Source organism: Lucilia cuprina, chromosome 5, assembly GCF_022045245.1.
Source record: "Lucilia cuprina isolate Lc7/37 chromosome 5, ASM2204524v1, whole genome shotgun sequence".
Taxonomy (NCBI): domain Eukaryota; kingdom Metazoa; phylum Arthropoda; class Insecta; order Diptera; family Calliphoridae; genus Lucilia; species Lucilia cuprina.
In genome coordinates, this window is record NC_060953.1 from 444,292 (window position 1) to 465,336 (window position 21,045).

Sequence of the window (21,045 nt, forward strand, 5' to 3'; positions counted from 1 at the left end):
GGGATTTTCTATCTATTCAAACGGCATAAATGTACATTACTACTGTCTATGGGTGTGTGTGTGAGGAGCAAGGATTTTGACCAAAACTTAGTATTTTTTTGGCGGTAACTTATAGCTGTTAGTGTGTAAGTTTAGAAAAGTTGTTGTAAGTATTCTAATACTGTGTCTAGTACATACATTTGTTGAATGTTTTTGATTTTTTTCTCTGCTGTTGTTTGTTTTAATACAGAGTGTGATCATGAATTTTGTGTTTTCCTACAACGATTTCTTATTTCTTAAGAAAAATCGTGACACTTTGTGTAATGTTTAAATGTAAATAACTTTCGAAAGGTTAGTGATAGGCTTTTACCCAAAAGGAAACTATTCACCGTGTGCACTGAAAGTTTCCTTTTGCCAGACAGATGGTGTTAAAGTCAATATGCTGAAACTGTTTGTTGTCTTTGCGACTGCTGCTGCTACTAATGGTGGTTATTTAAATGATAAATTATTATAACTTTAAACGTATATCGCAGCGTATCTTTTGTCGTTTTTAAATAATAATAATTTTGAGAGGTTATTAAATGAAAAATACCTGTTCACAATCTTGTTAGAATTCAATAACTACTTAAGTATAGAATTTTAATTGGAAACTTTAAATTTATTATTCACTTCTTGTCTTAATGATTCCCACTGCCAGCTGTAATGAGATTCAAAAAAATACTTTGCATTAAAAGAGGTCGTCATATTATTGTTGAAGTAAAATAAATTTATACAATTTTCACGAAAAAAAACTCAAACCTTTGAGTATTGTTTGCATTTTGAGAAAGATTTATTTTTGGTAGGTGTGAGAAATTAGTTTTTTTCTGAAAGATGTAATATCTAATGGTTCCTTATAAAAAGTATAAGGGGAAAGTTTGGTATTTAAATATTATTAATGGACCTATTTAGGTCGCCTAATTATTGCAAAGAAATTAAAAAAATAAGAAATAATTTTCATTTCATTTGCAATCACGTATTTATTTCTCAAATACTATTTTCAAACACATTGCAGATGCAGTTCAAATATTTACCAATTTAATTGCAGTTCGTAGCATATTAATTTTTATAATATGAAAAAAAATCCAATCAAAATAGGATTTTCCCATAAGGTTGCTTTCTGTATTTAACAAACGTGTAGTATTTAAAGATCTGTTATAGAAATACAAATTTTGTTACGTGATTGTGGCTACAAATGACTTGGGCTGTTGGAGACAATGACTGCCAACATTCTATTGAAACTCGTAAGTTTATTTTGCAATTTTCAATAAATATTAGAATTTTTCTTTATTTTTTCCTAAAACTTGAGAGAAGTAAAAAACGTAAAAAGTACAAACTTACAATGTATGCATAGAATACAAATAAAAATATAATTTTTTTAAATCAAATTTTGTTTCTTCTTAGAACCAACGTCTTTTGACTCGTATTGTTCTTGAACAAAACATGTTGCTTCGTGAAGAAATAGGTGGGGGGCAGGCATAGAGTAATAATAAAAAAGGAAAATGAAGTATGCATTTTATATTGAAAGTTTAACTGTTATACACACACATACATATGTTTTGTGTTTTTATAAATTTTACAACAATTCATACAAATATTTACAATGTCATGTCAATATTTGAATTTAAACAAATCAAATTGCAACGTTTGTCAAAAACACACTTTGGCAACAATAATAATAATAACAACGACAACAACAAGAATAACTCCTTCTTATCTTATTTTTCTGATTGTAGTTGTTACCACAATACTACAATAATGATTGACATGTATAAACATTATCACACATACTTACTTGGTTTTATACAACTAAACAAGTGAAATATTCACAAATTTACAAGACTTATTGGTAGACCAGAAAATGCTCTATTAAGTTAAGAATATTCTTACGGGATTCATATACTAAATAACTAAATTAGTGCACATTTTCCCATGGAAACAACAAATTAAAATATATTACCGATATAGGGCCAAACGAATTTGAATTAATGTTATTGAAAATTTTAAAATTTATAAAAAATTTATAAAATTTATAAAACCTAAAATACAATATATCTGTACAAATCCAATTTTGGTGATACTAGTTGTAGGGTATTCTTAACATGTGTCGTTATAAATGTACTCACACATATAGTGGTATTCTTGCTGCTTATTTAAATATATTCACAATGATGATGATGAGAATGATTTTTCAGAAAATTTGATATGCCAAAGAATACGAAGAAGAATATTTCAATAATAACGAACCCAACACAGAATAAAATAAAAAAATATGTACATATATCCAAGAATTGTGGAGAGCGAATGTATCGATAAAAGTTTGTAAGAAAAAGTGGTTTTTCCTCGTACGAAAGCCTAAGAGGCATTGTTTAAATATGCATGGTTTAAGCAAACAAACGTTATAAAACATCAACAACAGCACTTCAATATAAGCAGCAACAACAAAACACAACAAGTAGTAGTAACAAGCTAAAAGGTAAATAAATGCAAGAAATCGAATTCAAATGTGAATTAAATGAATGTAGAATATAAAACAAAAACAACAAAAAAATAATAAAATCTAGAAATATTTGTTTAGTCAAAATCTAAGACATGTCAGTATAATGTTGTTGTTGCATCTTCTTCCTTTTGCTGCTTTGTTTTTGTGTAGCAACAAAATACAGCAATAACAACAACAAGCATACATTTGTAAAATCTAACGTGATGTTGTTACAACTTAAGCCGCTGCATTTTAATTTTATTTCATTTTATTTTATTTATTTTAAAAAATAAGCTAAAGAATTTATAAAAGAAATGTTGCTCGAGTATGTAGGTATGTTTCTACGTTTTATGTGTTACTGTTGCTGCTGATGTTGTACGTTTTGATGTGTTTACATGTGATTTCTAATGTTGTTTGCAAAACTATTGCCTTTACAATAGAGCAGCATACGAGAATAAATATTGCTAGCTGCTATTGCGGCTTGTGCGGAAAGAAGTTGGAAAAAAGTTAAAATTTTAAAGTGTTTGTTTGTATTTGTGTTATGAAGTAATGCCACCACCCAGCTATAGTTTTACCACCATTATTTTCACCATTCAACCAAACCAAACTAAAGTATTCATCCAACCATCCATCTATCGATTTGATGATCCTTTTTAGAATATTAAATAAAACAAGCAAACTATTATTGGTGTAGGGTTTAAATAATTTCGTTTTTACATGTTTCGAAATAGTCATGAAATTAAATATTTAATAAGACTTTCTATAGGTACATATATTCACTGTGCTTTATATGATTGTTCTTTAAATTTGATTGTAAATTCTCCTTTGATATTTCTAGTTGCTACATATTCACTTAAAAAATATTTTTCTATATTTTAAAAAAGTAAACATAAAGAAATCGACATTTTTCTCAGCCAATTCATTGATATAGTATGCGCATACATATGCACAGACATTCCTTTTTTAGCATACAAAAAATGCACACGGAGAACATGTTGCTGTAATCATTCTAAAGTAAATAAATAATTACAAGAAAATCAACAATATTATGGTCACTATAAACATATCACAAGTTGTTGCAACTAAAACATAATAAACAAAAAAAAAAAAAACTTATCGATAATATTGTCAAATATTCGTAACCAAATCCATTTATTTCTCTCTATGTATCCGGTTGCTAGTGATGCTCTGATGTGTTTGTTATATGTGTGTACATATGTACTGCGATTTGCATAAACCATTAGGGAGCCTTTGTGACTGCAGCAATAACAGCAGCATTAGCAACACTTTTAACTAACAATGTAACGTGAAGGCTGTGATGTTGTTGTTAACGATGAAGATGACTGCAATGTTGTTGATGATGATTTTTAGTTTGTGTACGAGTATTTTTTGATACTTAAAATGTGCATTTCTTTAGAGAATTGTGCTGTAAGGCATCCTCATCATCACCACAACAGCAGTAACTCTTTTGCTTTTTTTCCTCTCTGTCAATTTTTTTCTTTTAACTGTTAAATGATTTCAATATTTGTTGCCATCATTTTTTATGCGTTTTTATTGATATTTTGGCATTGTGTATCGAAATGAAATTGTATACGCGAAATCTACCAAACAACTGTAAAACAAACAATAATAAATGCTTTAGGTTGTGGCACAAAGACAATTTTGTGCTTCTCATTCTCATGTTATATTGTTATTTGCATTTAAGCAAATCCAATTTTAGCTCAAGTGGAAGTCAATTGACAAGAAAACAAAACATCAGTTACAAAAGTTGCAACAAAGAAAAGAAAACATAAGTATTATATCGTTGTAATATTCATTTTTATATTGTTATTTAATATGATTGTGTTAGTTTTAAATTCTGATTATTTGTTTAATCTTATGCATATAGGATTTAATAAATATTTAAATAAAATTTAAAATAATATTTTAGAAATCTGAAAGTAATTATAATTTATAATAATTTGTATGTTTGTACTATACAGCTTTAATGTTTATTGACTCAAAGTCCTCTTCAACTATTTGATAAATTTTATATAATTTTACATGTACTTTATTTGTACCTTGCCAATTATCCCTCCCTTTCTTTACGAAGTTAATAATTATCTAAATAACCAAATCTAAGACGTGTCTTCATTTAATGTTTTTTTCTTGATTCACATAAAAATGAAATGAACTCTTTGTTTTCTCCTTCTTTGCTGACATAATAAAAGCAAGTATGTTGTATTTTGAACATGTATGAATATAAAAATAAAATTTGTTAAAGATTTTGGTGACACGATATAAACATGAACAATTTTTAGTGTTCATTATTAGCCAACATTCACATAGGTACTCTGCTTATGAGAATGTCTGTTTGTCTATCTGTGGACAAATAATAATTTTTGTTTTTGCAATTCAAATGTGAGTGACATTGTCACTAAAATAGATTTCAATTTAAAGATATACATTGTTTTAATAACAACAAAATGTATTAGGACAAAACCCACGATATTGACTAAAAAGAATGAACAAATAACCCTAATAAAAACTTGACCATTAAAGAAAGAAATAAAAATCTCCTGACAAACAATAAAATCAACCTACAAAATGTATCAAATGAATTTGTATGCAACAACGTTTTTGTCTTTTTAATTTTGCAGACCTTTATGTGAAGCACTTTTAAAAATTAAAGATAGATTCTTTATATCTATTGATATGGAAGAGTTTCGTTTTTTTATTTCTTTTTCCATGGAAATACATTTTGCAAAAGATTAAAAATGTTCTTAATTAATGACATAATTTATTAAGTGTTTAATTATATTTCATTAAATACTTGAATCGGATTTTCTTATCAATTCTAAGAGTTTTTGCTATTAATTGCTTCGTTGTTGTTATAAAATACAAAGAACTGTTCATATTGCAATTTTGTATATAAATGACAAATAAAACTTGTATTTCTGCAGTATATTTTTGAAATTAAAACAATCCCAGATCACTTATCAAAATGAAAGCTAGTAAGTGTAATCTTAGATCAAAGGTTTAATAGACTTTTCTGGACTAGTTTTATTGCTTAGTTTTGTTTTTAATGCTCTTGGCTATGGCATTCTCCGATGCGGTAACAGACAATTTTAATTGTGATCCTGATGGTAATGGAAAACCTGTCTGTGTTGCAGACAATGTTGGTCGACCCTATCGTAACTTCTGGGATCCTACCGTCTACTGGTTGTGTAGGAAAGCTGGTGCCGAAGCTGAATTAGTACGTTGCCCAAGTGGTAAACTATTTGATTCCGCTAGAGGTAAATGTATACCAGCAAATCAGTGGATATGGACATTTCCCTGTACCGATAAGCAATAAATAGTATTTGGGTAAAATTTTTTTAAATTATTTATTAACAAAAGAGAACTTTTTCTTTACAAAAATGTAATGTCATTAAATATCTCTAGAAGTAAAAATGTTTTCGAATTAATTTTTAAAATTAACTTGAAGAACACCATTTCCGTAGAGTTTCAATATTTATACATATGTTTGTAAACCATTAGCACGATTGTTATTATTTTATTATCAGTATTTATAATTAAGTTTTGTTAAACAGTAGTCATAAATATGACAATCAAAATAAAAGTTTTTACAAAGAAAATCACGAACTAATTTAACAAATTAAAAAAAAAGCAATACTGCAATAACTACTTTTCTTTCGTATATAAATTAAAATGAAACTTGCCAACAATCAATAGTAATCATGAAAACCGGCAAGTGAAAACATAATTTTCCAATGTAAATTATATTTAATATCTAATTTACTACTTTCAGTTTTATTTTTAACTGTTTTGGCTTTCGCCTTTATTAACGTCCTTTCTACAAATGACATTTGTAGATATTGTTATGATTGCCCAGGTATGTTGTTGCCTTTATTTAAAAAGTGCGAATTAAACAATTTTACATTACATTTCACATGTCATAAATTTACGACAACTTTTTTAAAAATTTCATTTACTTTAAATTCATATTATATAGTTACAATATGGATATGCTGAACACAAAACTATTGAGAATTTCAAAGATCAGTTCATTTTAGTTCCCAGTAAAATATTTTTAAATTTTGATAATGAATTATGTAGGTAATGTAGTTATTTCATACATTACTTAGTAATGAATGGTCGTTTAATTTCAGTTAAATCTTATTAAAAAAGGAGAAAGAAATATAATCTATTGCAGGATGCATAATCATTGTAATCATAGCTTTATGTATAAAATTATATACAATTTATATAAATATCTTTGCAATAGATTGCGGAAACAACATGCCAACGAACTGTACTGGCATTGATCCCAAGAAAAAAATACGTAATTATTGGCAACCTGATCTTTATTGGTTTTGTGAAGATAATGAACCTGCTGCTAGGCGTTGTGGAAATAATCTATTTTTTCAGGAAGAATTGGGAGAATGCGTTTGGAGATTTGATTATAAATGGTCTTGTCCATGTGATACATGTGGTTGTATGAATTCTACAACTGTTGCACCAATCAAACCGATGATTTTTAAGGATAGAAAATAATAGAAAACGCAAAGTATGAAAATCAATCTGTAAGTCTTGAGAATAGTAATGTATATTGAAAACAGAATAAAAAAACAAATATGTACAAACAAATCTGCCCTTTTTTTGAGATGTTATAAAAGCGCCAGGATACCAAGACTTTATGTGTATGATATATGAAAGTGTATTCTATTAGCTTTAAAATTAAGGCGTAACATCTGACATGTCTCCTTTTTTTTTTGAAGATATCTTCAGCTAAAGCTTGAAAACCCATGGTTTTTAAAACCAAAAACTACTATAGTGCGGAGGGTCTTATGCTTCGTAAATACTGTATATAAAAAACATAAATATAAGATCCATATCTACTTTACGATTTTCCAATCGACACAAAATCACTTTCTGATGTCTGTACGACAACGGATGATATCTCAGCAACTACAACAGAACAATCCAAAATGTATTTCAAATTTTAGGACACGATATCTTAAATCTAAAGGACTCGTGTCGTTTAGAAAAAGACTCTGAATTAAAAATTTGTCGGCCTGTGTTATAAATATTTTTTTAACAAGTGGGAGATTGCGGGTATTTTATTTGTCTGTGTGACCTAACCAACTGACACATCATTAGTTAGTGGTTTTACGTATTTCGTTAAATATTTGTTTAATCTGAAACGAAAATTCATTCATATATTCAATACCAAAAAAAATATTATAAAAAATTACTGCAATGTTTTTGTTGACATGTGAACATGTTGACTTTTAAAATCTCATCATGTAAATATTTGTACATTTTTCAGTGAATCTTTTTTATTTTGTTTCAATAGAATCAGTGTATTTGAGGCATACAAAGCAAATGAATAATCATCAAATTATGTGTGATATTTTTTTCTTTTATTCTTGATGTATTCCAACATTCATCATTTCATTTCTTTAGCTTTGAAACTAGAAATAAAACTATTGTAGAACTCCCACGTAGCATAGTGGTTTTTCAAAGGTGATAAATGATAATAAGTTTACAATATAGTTGTTTTTTGTTTTTTATACTGCTTTTGTAAAAATAGAAAAATGAAAAAAAAAACTATTTCTAATTCATATTTTTTTTTAAATTCGTGGTGTCATGTACGATTAGGTGAATGTGTAAGAAAAGTAAAGGGTAAAAATATATATATTTCTAATGCCTTAAAACAAATGGCCGGAACTTTACAGTGTCATTTCGTATTAAAAATAATTTCTAAATTTTATTTAATTTCTTATGTTTTTGTTGAGTTGCTTTTTATGTGTTCATTTCAAATACTTATGGCAGACATTTGCTCTTACACATAATAAGTTATTAAAGTCTTTTGCCACAGATTCAGTTCATATGTCTGCTTTCGATTTAAATCATTGTACTTGTACTTATAGATATACGAATACATAAGGAAAAGAGCCAAATATTTGGGCAAGTTTCCAAAAGCAAATTGCATATTGTTGACTGAAATATGCATGTGAATATATGTATGTACGTATGAATATATATTGTGAGTGCATATTTATGTTTGTTACACAGAAAAAAAAACCTCTCAACTTTAGGAAAAAAGCCAATGAACGAATGTTTTGTGAACCTTAACAAATAGTTCATCATTATCATTTTGAATTAGTTTTTACTTAAATTACCGGATAATATTTAAATCAAACAAAAATTTATAAAACTTTTATATTTAAAAACCCTTTTTAAGGTAGAAAGAATATTTTGATTGTTATATTCAGATATCTTAGAAAATCTGTAGCCAGGGAAAAGGTTAGAAAAATATCATAATTCTATATTATAGTTTTACAAATTTGGCAACACTTTATTTTAAATATTTGATTTTAAGAATGAATTTGAAATACTTTTATTAGAGAGTGTGTATCAAAACAAGACATTTTTCATGAATGAATGAACGTCATGAGACGGCAACAATAACAGCAACAACAAAAATCTAAAATACATATACATTTGAGATGTTGTTGCTTATTCTACAAATGTTGATTGCTAACAAACTGTTGATGAGGACGATGAGTTTTAATGATAAAAAACACAAATAAAAAATTACATAAAAATTAAATGCAAAAGTTTATTTTTCATATATAAAAAAAAAAACAAATGTATCTTTAAATAAATCTAAACATACACATGTACTACATATATGTGTAGTGTATGTGTTTTAGATATTTTCATTAAGATTGTGATGTTTTTGTGTTGTCGCCGTAGTGAATGAAATTAACACAAGCGTTAAGTGTGTGCAACTGAGGCAAAACCACGCACACATGCATTTGTACATGAGACATAAATGCCTGTTGTTGTAAAATTATTTCAAATAAAAGAAATATTTAGCAAATTGGATGCAAATAAATAATAAAAATACATCTACGCACATAATCTTGTTTCTCTAATTGGTTTATTAGTTCCTTTAAATATATTTTTAAATAATTTTATTTCTTATGACAAATTCCCATTAGTAGCTTTATTTTTGACAAACTAATAGATTGAATATGACAATACCCCAGAGCACGCATTTTAAAGCAGAATAGATTTAATATTTTTAATTTTTATTGTTATAAAATTTATATTTTTCTAAATATTTTGTAAAAGTGTTTTTTTTTTGTGTTTCTCTTTTTTTATTATCACATCATGACACATGCTATTATTTTCTATTTGCTGCTGTTTTTTATCTTATATTTTTTTCTACTTTTTTTTGTAATAAACATTTATTTTCATTTAACACTCTGCTTTTTATTGTTACAATTTCTGTTAAATTCAATTTATACCCAAACACACTCCAAACTTACAAATACTTAATTTTAAAGCGGCTTAAGGCCTTTTGCATTTTGTGCACAAGACTTTTTTATAAAAAAAAATAAAGAAAATTATTTTTTTGTTGTTTTATCAGTAAATTTCTAGAGAAAATTCTTGGAATAGAATCTTAAGATTGATCTTGTTTGAGAGTTTTTGTTGCTGGTACGCTGTTGTCATTTTTAATCTACTTTTTCCCCCCTCTCTCACTCTCTCTCTCACTGTTTTTATTGCGTATATATTTTTGTTTTAATTTTTTTTAAACATTTGTAATAAACTTTTACCTTTTTATTTACAATGTTCGTAATAAGTACCTTTCGATTTAACCATTTTATTGTGTAAGATGACGAGTTCAGATATTTGTTTGCATGTAAAATACAGTGGAATCTTGATAAGTTGGAAAAAAATTTAAATAAAATTTTGGCCGTTTAATTTAAATTTCTTGTGAAATTTATTTTTTATGCCAATCGTCTCACAATCACCTTCTGAATCGATTTAGCTATAAACCTTGTGTGCACGCTACAGGTCGCAATTTTCAATGTAACTTGATGAAATTTACATAGATTAAAATAGGTTTATTAATACTGAGGAATATACAACCATTCCTCAGTATTATATTAAATGTAAGGAACGTCCGTCCGTCCATCTGCGTCTTCATGTATCTCTTAAAAATCCACAAAACTAAGTCTTGTATAAGTCAAAATGATTCCTACAATTTTCGTAATGAGGGGGCCTCATTTGACCCTAGCCCCCATACAAAGTCCCCTTCATAAAATTACTTGAACATTTTCTTGTAAACACTAAAATCACAATAAAATTCTGCTCTTAGTACAAAAAGAAAACTAAAAAAATTATTTTGTTTAAACCTTCCAATAAAGATTCTACTGTATTTAATGTTACCAACACAAAATTGCCTTAGGCCTCTACATTATAAAAATATAAATAAAAAAAGCAAGAAGACTAGAAGAAAAATGATGATGATACATGTTTTATAAGAATGTACTTGAACATATGTTCGGTTTGTTTTGCTTCAATTTTATTATTTATATTTTCAACCCGCTAATACTACGTGTTTATATTCTAACTTAGATTTGTTGTTAGAGATATCAATATGAATGTACTTCTAGAAATGTACAAACAACCAAATTCATATACATATGTAGATACATTTAAACACAAGTACTCGCTTAAATATCTTGTCTATATGTAAAATTTATTTGTTTGTATTTTTAAGTGTCTTAGAAATTTGTTATAGAAAATACGTAAATAAAAGTTTATAAATATGGTATGAGCTTACAAGTACATATGTAAATGTAAGGGAAAAATTTAGGCCAAAAGCGTTTTCTTTTTATTAGTCGTTAACAAAGGGAATTTTTAACTATAGGTATTATTGTTGTTTCAAATTAATTTTCTAACATACAAAATTTCGACTTTTTTATTGAAAATTTACTTAAAATAGAATTATTTATTTATTTTAGAATGAATTCGTCAAAATTAGTGCTAAAGTTTGAATAAAATCTACTTTAAGAAATCTAATTTAAATTACTAGATTAACTAGAAAATCTTGTAAAACTTATTTAAAATTCTAACTATTTTTCGAATTTCAAACAAATTATGCACTGTCAATTCCATTAAATCCATTACTTAGTTTAACATATTTTTGAAATTCTTAAAATTTATTCTTTAACTTCAACTCTTTTTTATGTATTTGTTTGTATACAGCACTCTTGTTTGTTGCTTCAATTATCAGCTCATTTTATTGGGTTCACTGTCCCCAATTTGTAATTCGAAACAACTTCCTGGGAGGTTTATTAACATTTCATTACTAATTATTTGTGCTACAGTAGTAACAGGCTTCATATTTACCAAAAGGTGTTAAAATTTATCAACACTTAATTTTTAACAAAAAAAAAAAAAAAAACTATAAAAAAATTTAGACTAAATAAACACAATCTAATACCAGGGTGGCTGGCTATTATTGTGGGTCATGTGGCTACTTAATAGATGTTTGAGAAATGTTACTATTTACAATTTTTGTGTAGAGCTGTTGTATATAAATTAACGAGGATACTAAAGTTTAACTTTAAATATTCTAAATAAATAGCTAAGAAGCTATTTTATGTATTAAAAGCTTTTACAACACTCTTAGGTATCAGCACTCTAAGGCATGAAACTTTTTTATTCCTCATATAAATACCTATATATTTCCATAAATTAAAAAAAAGAAAAAGGATCCGTATAGTAAAACACAAAGTAAATATAAACTAAAAAGAGAAACATCAACTACAACTACTATTTGCTGTTAATAATTATGATGCTACAGCTACTAAACAAATAAATATCAATTTTTGTTGCTGATGATGTTGTTGTTGTTAACTACAAGTAAAAATTGTTTAGTGAAAAATAAACTAACTATAACAAAATATAAATAAAAAACTTCAACAAAGTAACATCATAACAACAAGTATCTTCTAATATTTAATGTAAACACTTTGACTTTTGATATTTTCTTTTCTCGGAACTTCTACTCGTTTTTTTCTGTGTTGTTGTTTTGAAGGGTAAAAGTAGGTGTAATGGATACAAACCAAACAGATACACTAACATACTTACTGCAGACTCCTCTATAAGTCGTCCAGACAGAAGGGCCAAAATGAACAACAACAACAATTGAAATATTTAAAAAAGGTTGCAAAGTTCTAAATATATTTACAGAAATATTTAGGATGCATATTGTTGTGGTGATTTTTTGTTTCTCTCTCGTTTTGGTTTTAGTTTGTATTCTTTTTTCCTTTTTGGCCATAAAGAAAACTGACCAAAATGAAATAAAAATACCACAAGAACCTAAAATTTTTCGTCACTTTTTTAATCTTACTCTCAGGTTTATGGCCAAAAATGCACTCAAAGGTCTTAAATTTATGGGAAATTTGTAGAGAGTAAAAGTGTTGTTTCCGTCCATATGGTACACAAGGCACTTTTTCGAAAGGTCTAAATTTGTACACCAGTAGCCAAGAAGGGTTTGGCAAGCAAAAGCAAACAAATAATCTTAGTTTACTTTCGACTTAATAGTGTGAAAATGTTTGTTAATTTTTTTGCTGCTGCTGTATTGCTTTGATAGCCTTATAAAAAGATGCATTGATAGGAGCGCTGCATTGAGTGTGTGTTATTTTGTTTTTGGCCATGTCAGTTGCTTGTAATACGAGCATGTTGCAACTTTAATATGGTTGTACAAGTTCACAAATGTTCAAGGTTTTTTTTGCTTATTATTTTTTAGTTTTTGTTGTTTTAACTAAAACAAATTTTTTAACACTTTACCACATAAGCGGCATGTGTCAACAGGCATCATACAAACCTCATACTACATATAAACAACATTAACAAAAGAACATGACAGAAAAAGTGCGTTTTCAAAGAAAATGTTTTTTTACAAATAAAAAACAAGATAAATAATTTCTACTACAGCCAACTCTTTTTAATTACGTGTTTTAAAGAAAAATACAATGACCTTAAAAGTCTTATTGAAAATTAAATAAAACACTTGTCACATTAAAATGTGGGTCATACTTAGAACTGTTTTTGCTTTAAAAGAGTTGTCTGTAGTTTACAACATTTATTCTTGTTTTATTTGTTTCCGCCTGCTTGCTGTAACTTTGTGGTTTTCTGTTTAATAATTGTCATCTTTGTCTTTTTTTTGTTGAAAATAGTAGAGCAAAGTGTTTTTTTGTTGTAATGTTATTACCTGTTGTTTTGGTCGCTGTAAACGTTATCTATCGTTTATTCTTTTATTTAAAGTTTACGCTTTTTAACGAAACTTAATTTGTTAAGACATTTGTTTGTTCTATAAACAATAGAAGTAAATTAAACAAATATCATTAGAACTACAAAATTTTAATTGATTGTGAAGAATATAATACATCATATCAAAAAGCCTAGAAGATTTTGTAATGGACAAGTGGTCCTCATGCACTCTTGGAACTTGTTTTTTATGTCATCAAAATCGCGACCTTTACCTTACCGAATTGTACAATTTAATTGTAATCTAATTAATACTATTATGCTTAATTGCACTTACATTTATGAAAAAGATATAACTTGTGAAATTAGAAAAGGGTTTAATAAAATATTTCATATTATACACGATATTTTCGTTAATATTACAAAAAGAGTTAAGCATGGATTGATATGAGTGTACATTGATTTTTATTGCTTATTAAATATTGACTTTAGAACTGCCGGGTTGTAACTTTGTAAGTTTTTTTTGTAATATTTACAAGTACAATTGATAGAAATACAATGTGTAGAAAGATAAATGAGTACTTCATTGTTCTCCATAGATTGCAAAACTATTATTCTTATTAATTAAATTATGTTGTTTATTTCAATTTTAAAAATAATGCGTAAAAATTGAGGTGATTTTTTAAATAAAATTGTTTGCTTAATTAAATGATGTTCTAATTTTTTGGTTGTTGAACACAGAAGGCTGCTTGTTGAAAACAGAAAGCTGCTTAAAACAATTTGCAACTTTGGGGTTTAAATCTACGAAACAATGTTTGCCAAATCATTAAAGCTCTTTTCTTTAAAATTATACAAAAAACTTATTTTAGATTAATTTTACCTTAAACGATTACTTATAGGTCCTTCACATAAAAAATGTGTTTGTTTATTTTGTATTTATTATTTGAGTCTCTCTAATTTATGCAAAGAAATCAATTAAGTAGAATTTATTTTTGAAAGGTCATATTGTTTATACTATACATTCATTACAAATGTTGCACGTACATAAATGCATGTTGCACATACCCAGAATTTTGTTTTATCTCAACAAATTTATGACATACAATTTAAGCCACTCTTTCATACAAACAAATTCTAATGGAAATTCAAAGTATTTTTAATGGCACAAAAGTAAAAAAATAACACCCCAGTATGTACATTCATTCATTCATTCCTTTAGTCATTCGTTTAGATGATAAAAGGCTCATGATTAATGTTGGGTCACGCCCAACCATAAAATGTTGTTGCAAAAATATTTATGTTTCTAGAGAAAAACAAACATCATTAGAAAACAATAAAATACAAAAAACAACAACAAGAAAAAAATACATAAATTTAGAAAAACAATATAAAATTCAATCAAAAATCTCCCTCTTACTCTTTTACACATACATACCTATACATCTATACATGTACTTCAAGGAAAAAAAAAGGATGCCACAAATATTTCCCAAGACACAAACACACACTCATACTTAAATATTTAAGAAAATATCCTGACATAATAATAACAACAATAAAAGTAAACATTAAGAAAACAACATAACGTGACATTTCTTAAATGCAAAGGAATTATTTAAATCATGCATTTGTTATGTTTGGTTAAGAAAACATCATCTCCATCATCATCATCCTTATGAAAGGCCTGAATTAAAGGTATAAAAACGTTTTTTATTTAATTTAAGAATGAGAGAATAGGAATGGTATGAATGAAATACAAAAATTGTATAATCAAGTCAAAGTGTTAATCCTAAATAACCAAAAAAATAAAAAAATAACAACCTAAAAAATAATAAAAAATTCTAATACAAAAACCACAACTGAAACAGCAGATGAAAAGGTTTTCAATTCTAAATCCTTTTCCTTTTATTCGATACCACATAACAGCATAAATAGACAAATATTGAAAATTACACAATTGCTGGCATAAATGTTAAAATTTCTCAGACTTTACAATGGTCATGGGATGGCATGCAAAGAAAAAATCAAAAAAGGAAAACATCAGTTGAAAATTTACAAATGGATAAAGTATAGATGTATGAAATGTCTGATGGAAACGTATGTCTTTTGTATGAAATCTAATAAATTTAATTTGTAAAATGTTTATTTATTACAACTAAAAGGGGTAGAGATTTAGACTTGGTCAAAAATTAAACAATGGAAACTCAACTATACAGTCTGCTAAAAAAATTTAGTAAAAATAGTGTATGCAAATAATCACTTAAGAAAGGTATTACAAATAGGAAATTAAAATGTTGCTCTGTTATAAAAGAACCTGGATCACATGTTCATTAGTCCTTTGTCGTACTCACAATATTTTTAATTATTCACTGGTCCGATAGATTTTAAAATTTACTGTAGAAATGTGTCTAATATAATATAAACATTTTATATGATTTTGCAAATACGTATGTATACATCACATCAATAAAATCGAAAATGAGTTAAAATCTTTTCATGAGTGTATGGGAAATATTTAACAATACATTTTAAAACCAAACAGAAGTCTTCTTTTGAAAAGAAAAGGTAAATAATCCGCAACACATACAGCAACAAAACAACTTGTCGAATGAAAATCCTAAAGAAATTTAATGGTTTTTTATTATTTCTTTTTTTATTGAGAAAATCCTAAAATAAGAAAAACTGACACTTGGAGTTTTTTTTTGTTATAAGAAGGAGTATAGACAGTGTAACAAAGTGATTGTTTAAATGTATGCAGGCATGTGTGTAATTTTTTTATAAAAAAAAACAAAATTGTAACATGCCACATACCAACAAATAAAAAAATACAACACTGAATCAACAGGATGTCGATGTTGAGGAATAAATATACAACAACAACAAAGAACAAAACAAAAATTAATTCAATGCAACAAATCTAAACAAATGTTATACAAAATTGTTACAAAAACTTCAAACTCATACATACTTACATACACTCAAGAAAAATAAAATTTATTTCTATACAGAAATAAAAAAAATGAGAAAATAAAACTTTAGGAATTTACTTTGAAATATATTTTCTTTATTTTCCGATTTACAGATATTACAATGAAACATGACATTGCAAAAATAAAATAGAAAAAAAATTAAAAACGAAATAAGAAATTGTAGATATTTGGATAGAGAGTTTGTAGAACAACAACGACTTTTAGATACCCTAAATAATATACTAACAAGATATAAACTTGTAGTGTATATAAAGTTTCTGAAAGCTATGCCTTTGGGTATTGGAATTGTATATTAGAAAAATTAAAAATTACATTATTTTTACTTCATTAAAATTTGGTCAAATTTTCAAGTCATAAAAATTAAGTGTTAATTCATGTTACCAACCATTTGATAAACCGATATTTCCTTATCAACAACACCTTGGAAGTTAAAGTCATACAAAGCGAAACCTCAGTCTGATGTGGCATGTATGTTTGTGCTTGAGAGCAAGTTTTTCAACGAAGTCGTAGTCATGGTTTTGGATAGACTGAAACATATGCTTCCACTACTACTTACAGTTTTTTAAGCCAAACAATACAAAAGAACCTAAATTTTTTTCGTAAGAATAAACGTATACATTGAATCTACTAAATCCTTAAGGATAATAGTAAGTGAAAAGTAAATCCTTAAAAAATTAAAATTGAAAAAAATTAGCTACATTATGCAGTACCAGAAGAGGCATGTGTGGTATGTACAACAACACTTTGATGTGGCATGCAAGCGTGTATGTGTGTGTGTGAGTAAGCATTGAAATTTTTAAGGTTTATTGCTTTTTTGTGAAAGGTGACATTTAAACAAATTCTTATTTGACGCCATGATTATTCTAATGGTTTTTGCACTTAACTGATGTTCAAGGATTTTCTACAAAACGAGAGAAATTAATTAAAATTAATGTGTTTAAATGTCTGGCTGGATGTGAAGAAAAAAAACATTTACTGCAATTTTTCATTTGTCTTTACACATGTAGAAACCAGTCAATGTATCATTATTATTTTGTCTGCATATGTAAATTATAAACAAATGAATTTTTAAATAGTTGCACAATTTTATCTATGCATGTCTGATTAATGTTTGTTAATTAGTTGAATATTACAATTTGCCAAAGATATTTAAGGTTAAAGAAATATTTTATCTTAAATGTCTGTTAAGGCAGATTGCTTGCTCTCAGCAGGTTTAGTGTTGTCTGGCTCTAACAGAGAATTTAACGTTTTTAAGAATTTTTGCATTTTATTATCACAAATATGTCTAATGTTAAAACTGAATATAGATTGTTATTTTAAAATATGGTTTCTTAGATAAGACATGCATGAGTCACATAAATTTGTAATAAAATATTGAGGTTATTAAAATTATGTTTGTTTAAAAATTTCGTTCGGTAGTATACATTTGAGTAGTGAAATATCTGTTTAATAAAACTTTAATAAATGTTTATGAATAAGGTTTTTAGTATTTCAAACCTTATAAAACAATCAACCAATAAATGTGTGATTTAAATTATGTAACCTTCGATTTTAATTCAAAATTAAAAAAAATGTGTTCCAGATTTTGACAAAATCATGTTCTACCAACCCAGCTTAGATCGTTTTAATTGGGTATATATCTTAAGTGTTTTTAATTTCCTGATATCTTTTACATTCAATTGAATTTCTCTGGGGATTTTTTACACATTTCTTTCTACTTTATGAGATAATCTTTTTTTGCTGCATCTTGCCTTCGGCTACCTAGCAATTTTCCAATAAATTCAAACAATTTAAATGAAACACCTTTATTTTAAACGTTGTATCCTTTTTTTGGTTCGAATCCCCCTCCTTTTAAATTAATGTTTACCAAACAAACAATTCATCATCTTAACAATTGGACAAATTTGTTAAAGGAAACAACAACAATATAAAAATGTTTGATGAAGAAAAGAAAATGAAAAGAATATGACAGTCACTGTAAGACTGACAGATTCAGTCACTTATAAATAAAATGGCAATAACAATAACAACAACAATAAATATTGGGTAAATTAATCAAATATGTATACAAAAAAATACAGCAGCAGTATTCATTGTATACGAATATTTACAATATTGAAATATTGTCGTACTTTTTCTTGTTGTTTAACAATAAGGAAAAACAGAAAATCATTTATAACCTTCAGTTATTTTCTATTTCTAGTTTTATTTTTTTGCTCGTTGTATTTGTGGACTTAAAGGAATATCAATTGTGTAAACGGTATTTTGATTGTACACATCCTTTTTTTTGTTTGGTCTTTATTTTGTTGCTTTTTTTTCCTCTGATTTGGCACACAAAAGGACCAACAGATGCCTTCTGTTTCGGTAGCTGCTCAAACGCAAGAAAAGAAAAATTACCTTGTTCTTCTATGCAATTTTACAATTGTTTACTTTGTTATTTAATTTTTTTTCTACAACAATTTTTTTTAAAGATCTTTTGCTTCTATTGGTATTGTTGTTTTTGTGCAAATGTAATTTTTCTTTTTTTATGCTTAACAAATTTGTGTTTTTTTTGCATTATTTTGCTTAACAATTGTACTCGTAAAATTGTATGTATTTAGGCATTGAAAATCGTTTTCCAGTTGTAGTTTTTTTTTTGCTGAATTTATTAAGTTTGTTTTTGCATCAAAGCATTTCTTTACAATTCTTATCCTTTGGGTATTAAGAAAATTGCATTCCTAGATGTTGGATAACAACAATAGCAAGAAAAGGCGAAATGTCCAGGAACAAATTCAAAACGAAATCCCTGTTTTGTAGTTAGCAAAATAAACAAATTTTGTTTAAAGCTAATAATAAAAGAAGATGAGAAAATAAAAATATAATAAATAGTACATTCGGCTTAAGATTCCAGTAAATTCTTAATACAAAAAACGGGTTAAAAAGGTAAAGAAAGTGTTCAGAGGAATTAGCAGAAACTAAAAGAGGGTGCTACCTATCTTTTATGTTTTCATTAAAATTCTTTTGCAAAATAAAATATTTAGAAATATTCAGTTTATTTATATTTACTTCAGGCAAAAATTAAACTATTTGCAAAATAATTTTAAAATTAATTGTAAAATAAAATAAGACAGTAGATGGTTAATTTCATAGAATTAAGGTAATTCTTAATCTTCAGGCAATTGGAATAATATTATTTAAACTACAATATACATAATGTTCAATCAAAGTTATTTTACACAAAAAATTCTTTGTTTGCATTTAAAGAAAATTTAATTTTTCTTTAAAGAAAATTTACATTTAACATTTTCCATAAATTATTTTAATTCAAGTTCTTTTAACAGTTATTAAATCTAATTTATCTTAATTATATCTAAGACCCTACTGTTGTAATTAGGCCACTGTTCAGTTAAACACACGTATAATCAGCAAATTCACATGTGATTATAGGCCATTTTTATACTCAACACTGCTATAGTAAGAAGGGTATTATATCTTTGTACTGATGTTTGTCACACCCAAAAATATTGGTCCTACATCCACCTTAAAGTAAACCAGTCGGCTCAGAATCACTTTCTAATTCAGTCTGTCTGTCTGTCTGTCAGTCCGTCTGTTGTTCCATGTAAGGTTTATTCGCACGCTACATGTAATTTTCGAGGTCATTTGATGAAATTTGGCACATACTCTTCTTTTAGACGAAAGCTATTATTTCGCATAACCTCCATACAACCTTATGTTTAATGTTCTATTATATCATAAAAAATCTACAATACTTAGTTGTTTAGAAATAATTGGGCCTCATTTAACCCTAGTCCCCATACAAATTCCCTTCAGAAAATGACTTGGAACTTAAAATTCACTTATCAACACTAATAACACGATTAAATTCTACATAAATAACTATGAAGTAAACTTAAATTCCTCTACCAAAATTTATAAAGATAAGCCCATATTACTGACTGGTGTAGGCTATTATGTTGTCGGCCATGCTCGACTATACATTCATACATGTTATTATTGTCATATTGCATGTTGCTAAAACATTAAGAATCTAAGAACTACTAATTGTTAAAACGGTTATAAACTAGAAAAATTTAGAACTGTGATAGTAGATATATGAGGTATTAACGATTAAAATCTCAGCACCTTAATAAACTTTTTACAATGTTGTAGTAATTTACACCCAAAGAAAAATGTTAGAAAGATAATATTTTTTTACTACATGTGTGTAAGTTGTTTTTCAATAAATTTTGAAAATGATATCAATAAATTTTTAATTTTAATTGATATTTTTAGTATGTATGTATATAAGAGATGAAGTTATAAACAGCACTGTCAAATATTTGTGTCCTTTAAAAAATAGCAAATAATCTTAAATATTTTTTTCTAATTTCAGCTTCGACTGCTCGAAATTGTGAAAATAAGTTTCGAGTGTTTTTTCATTGGATAAAATTAAGGTAGGTAAATTTTTATACTTAAATTTAAAGACAAATTTCTGAAAATATTTATTGTAGTTAAAACACTACT

General features: G+C 26.9%; 1 protein-coding gene across 1 annotated transcript; it reads left to right on the forward strand.

Annotated features, from left to right (window-relative positions):
* Positions 1–5,441: 5,441 nt before the first annotated feature.
* On the forward strand, positions 5,442–5,967 carry LOC111691123. The gene is made up of 2 exons (XM_023453770.2): positions 5,442–5,487; positions 5,548–5,967. Exons 1-2 carry the CDS (start codon positions 5,478–5,480, stop codon positions 5,826–5,828), a joined length of 291 nt encoding a protein of 96 aa, XP_023309538.2. The 5' UTR covers positions 5,442–5,477; the 3' UTR covers positions 5,829–5,967.
* The last annotated feature ends 15,078 nt before the right edge of the window (positions 5,968–21,045 follow it).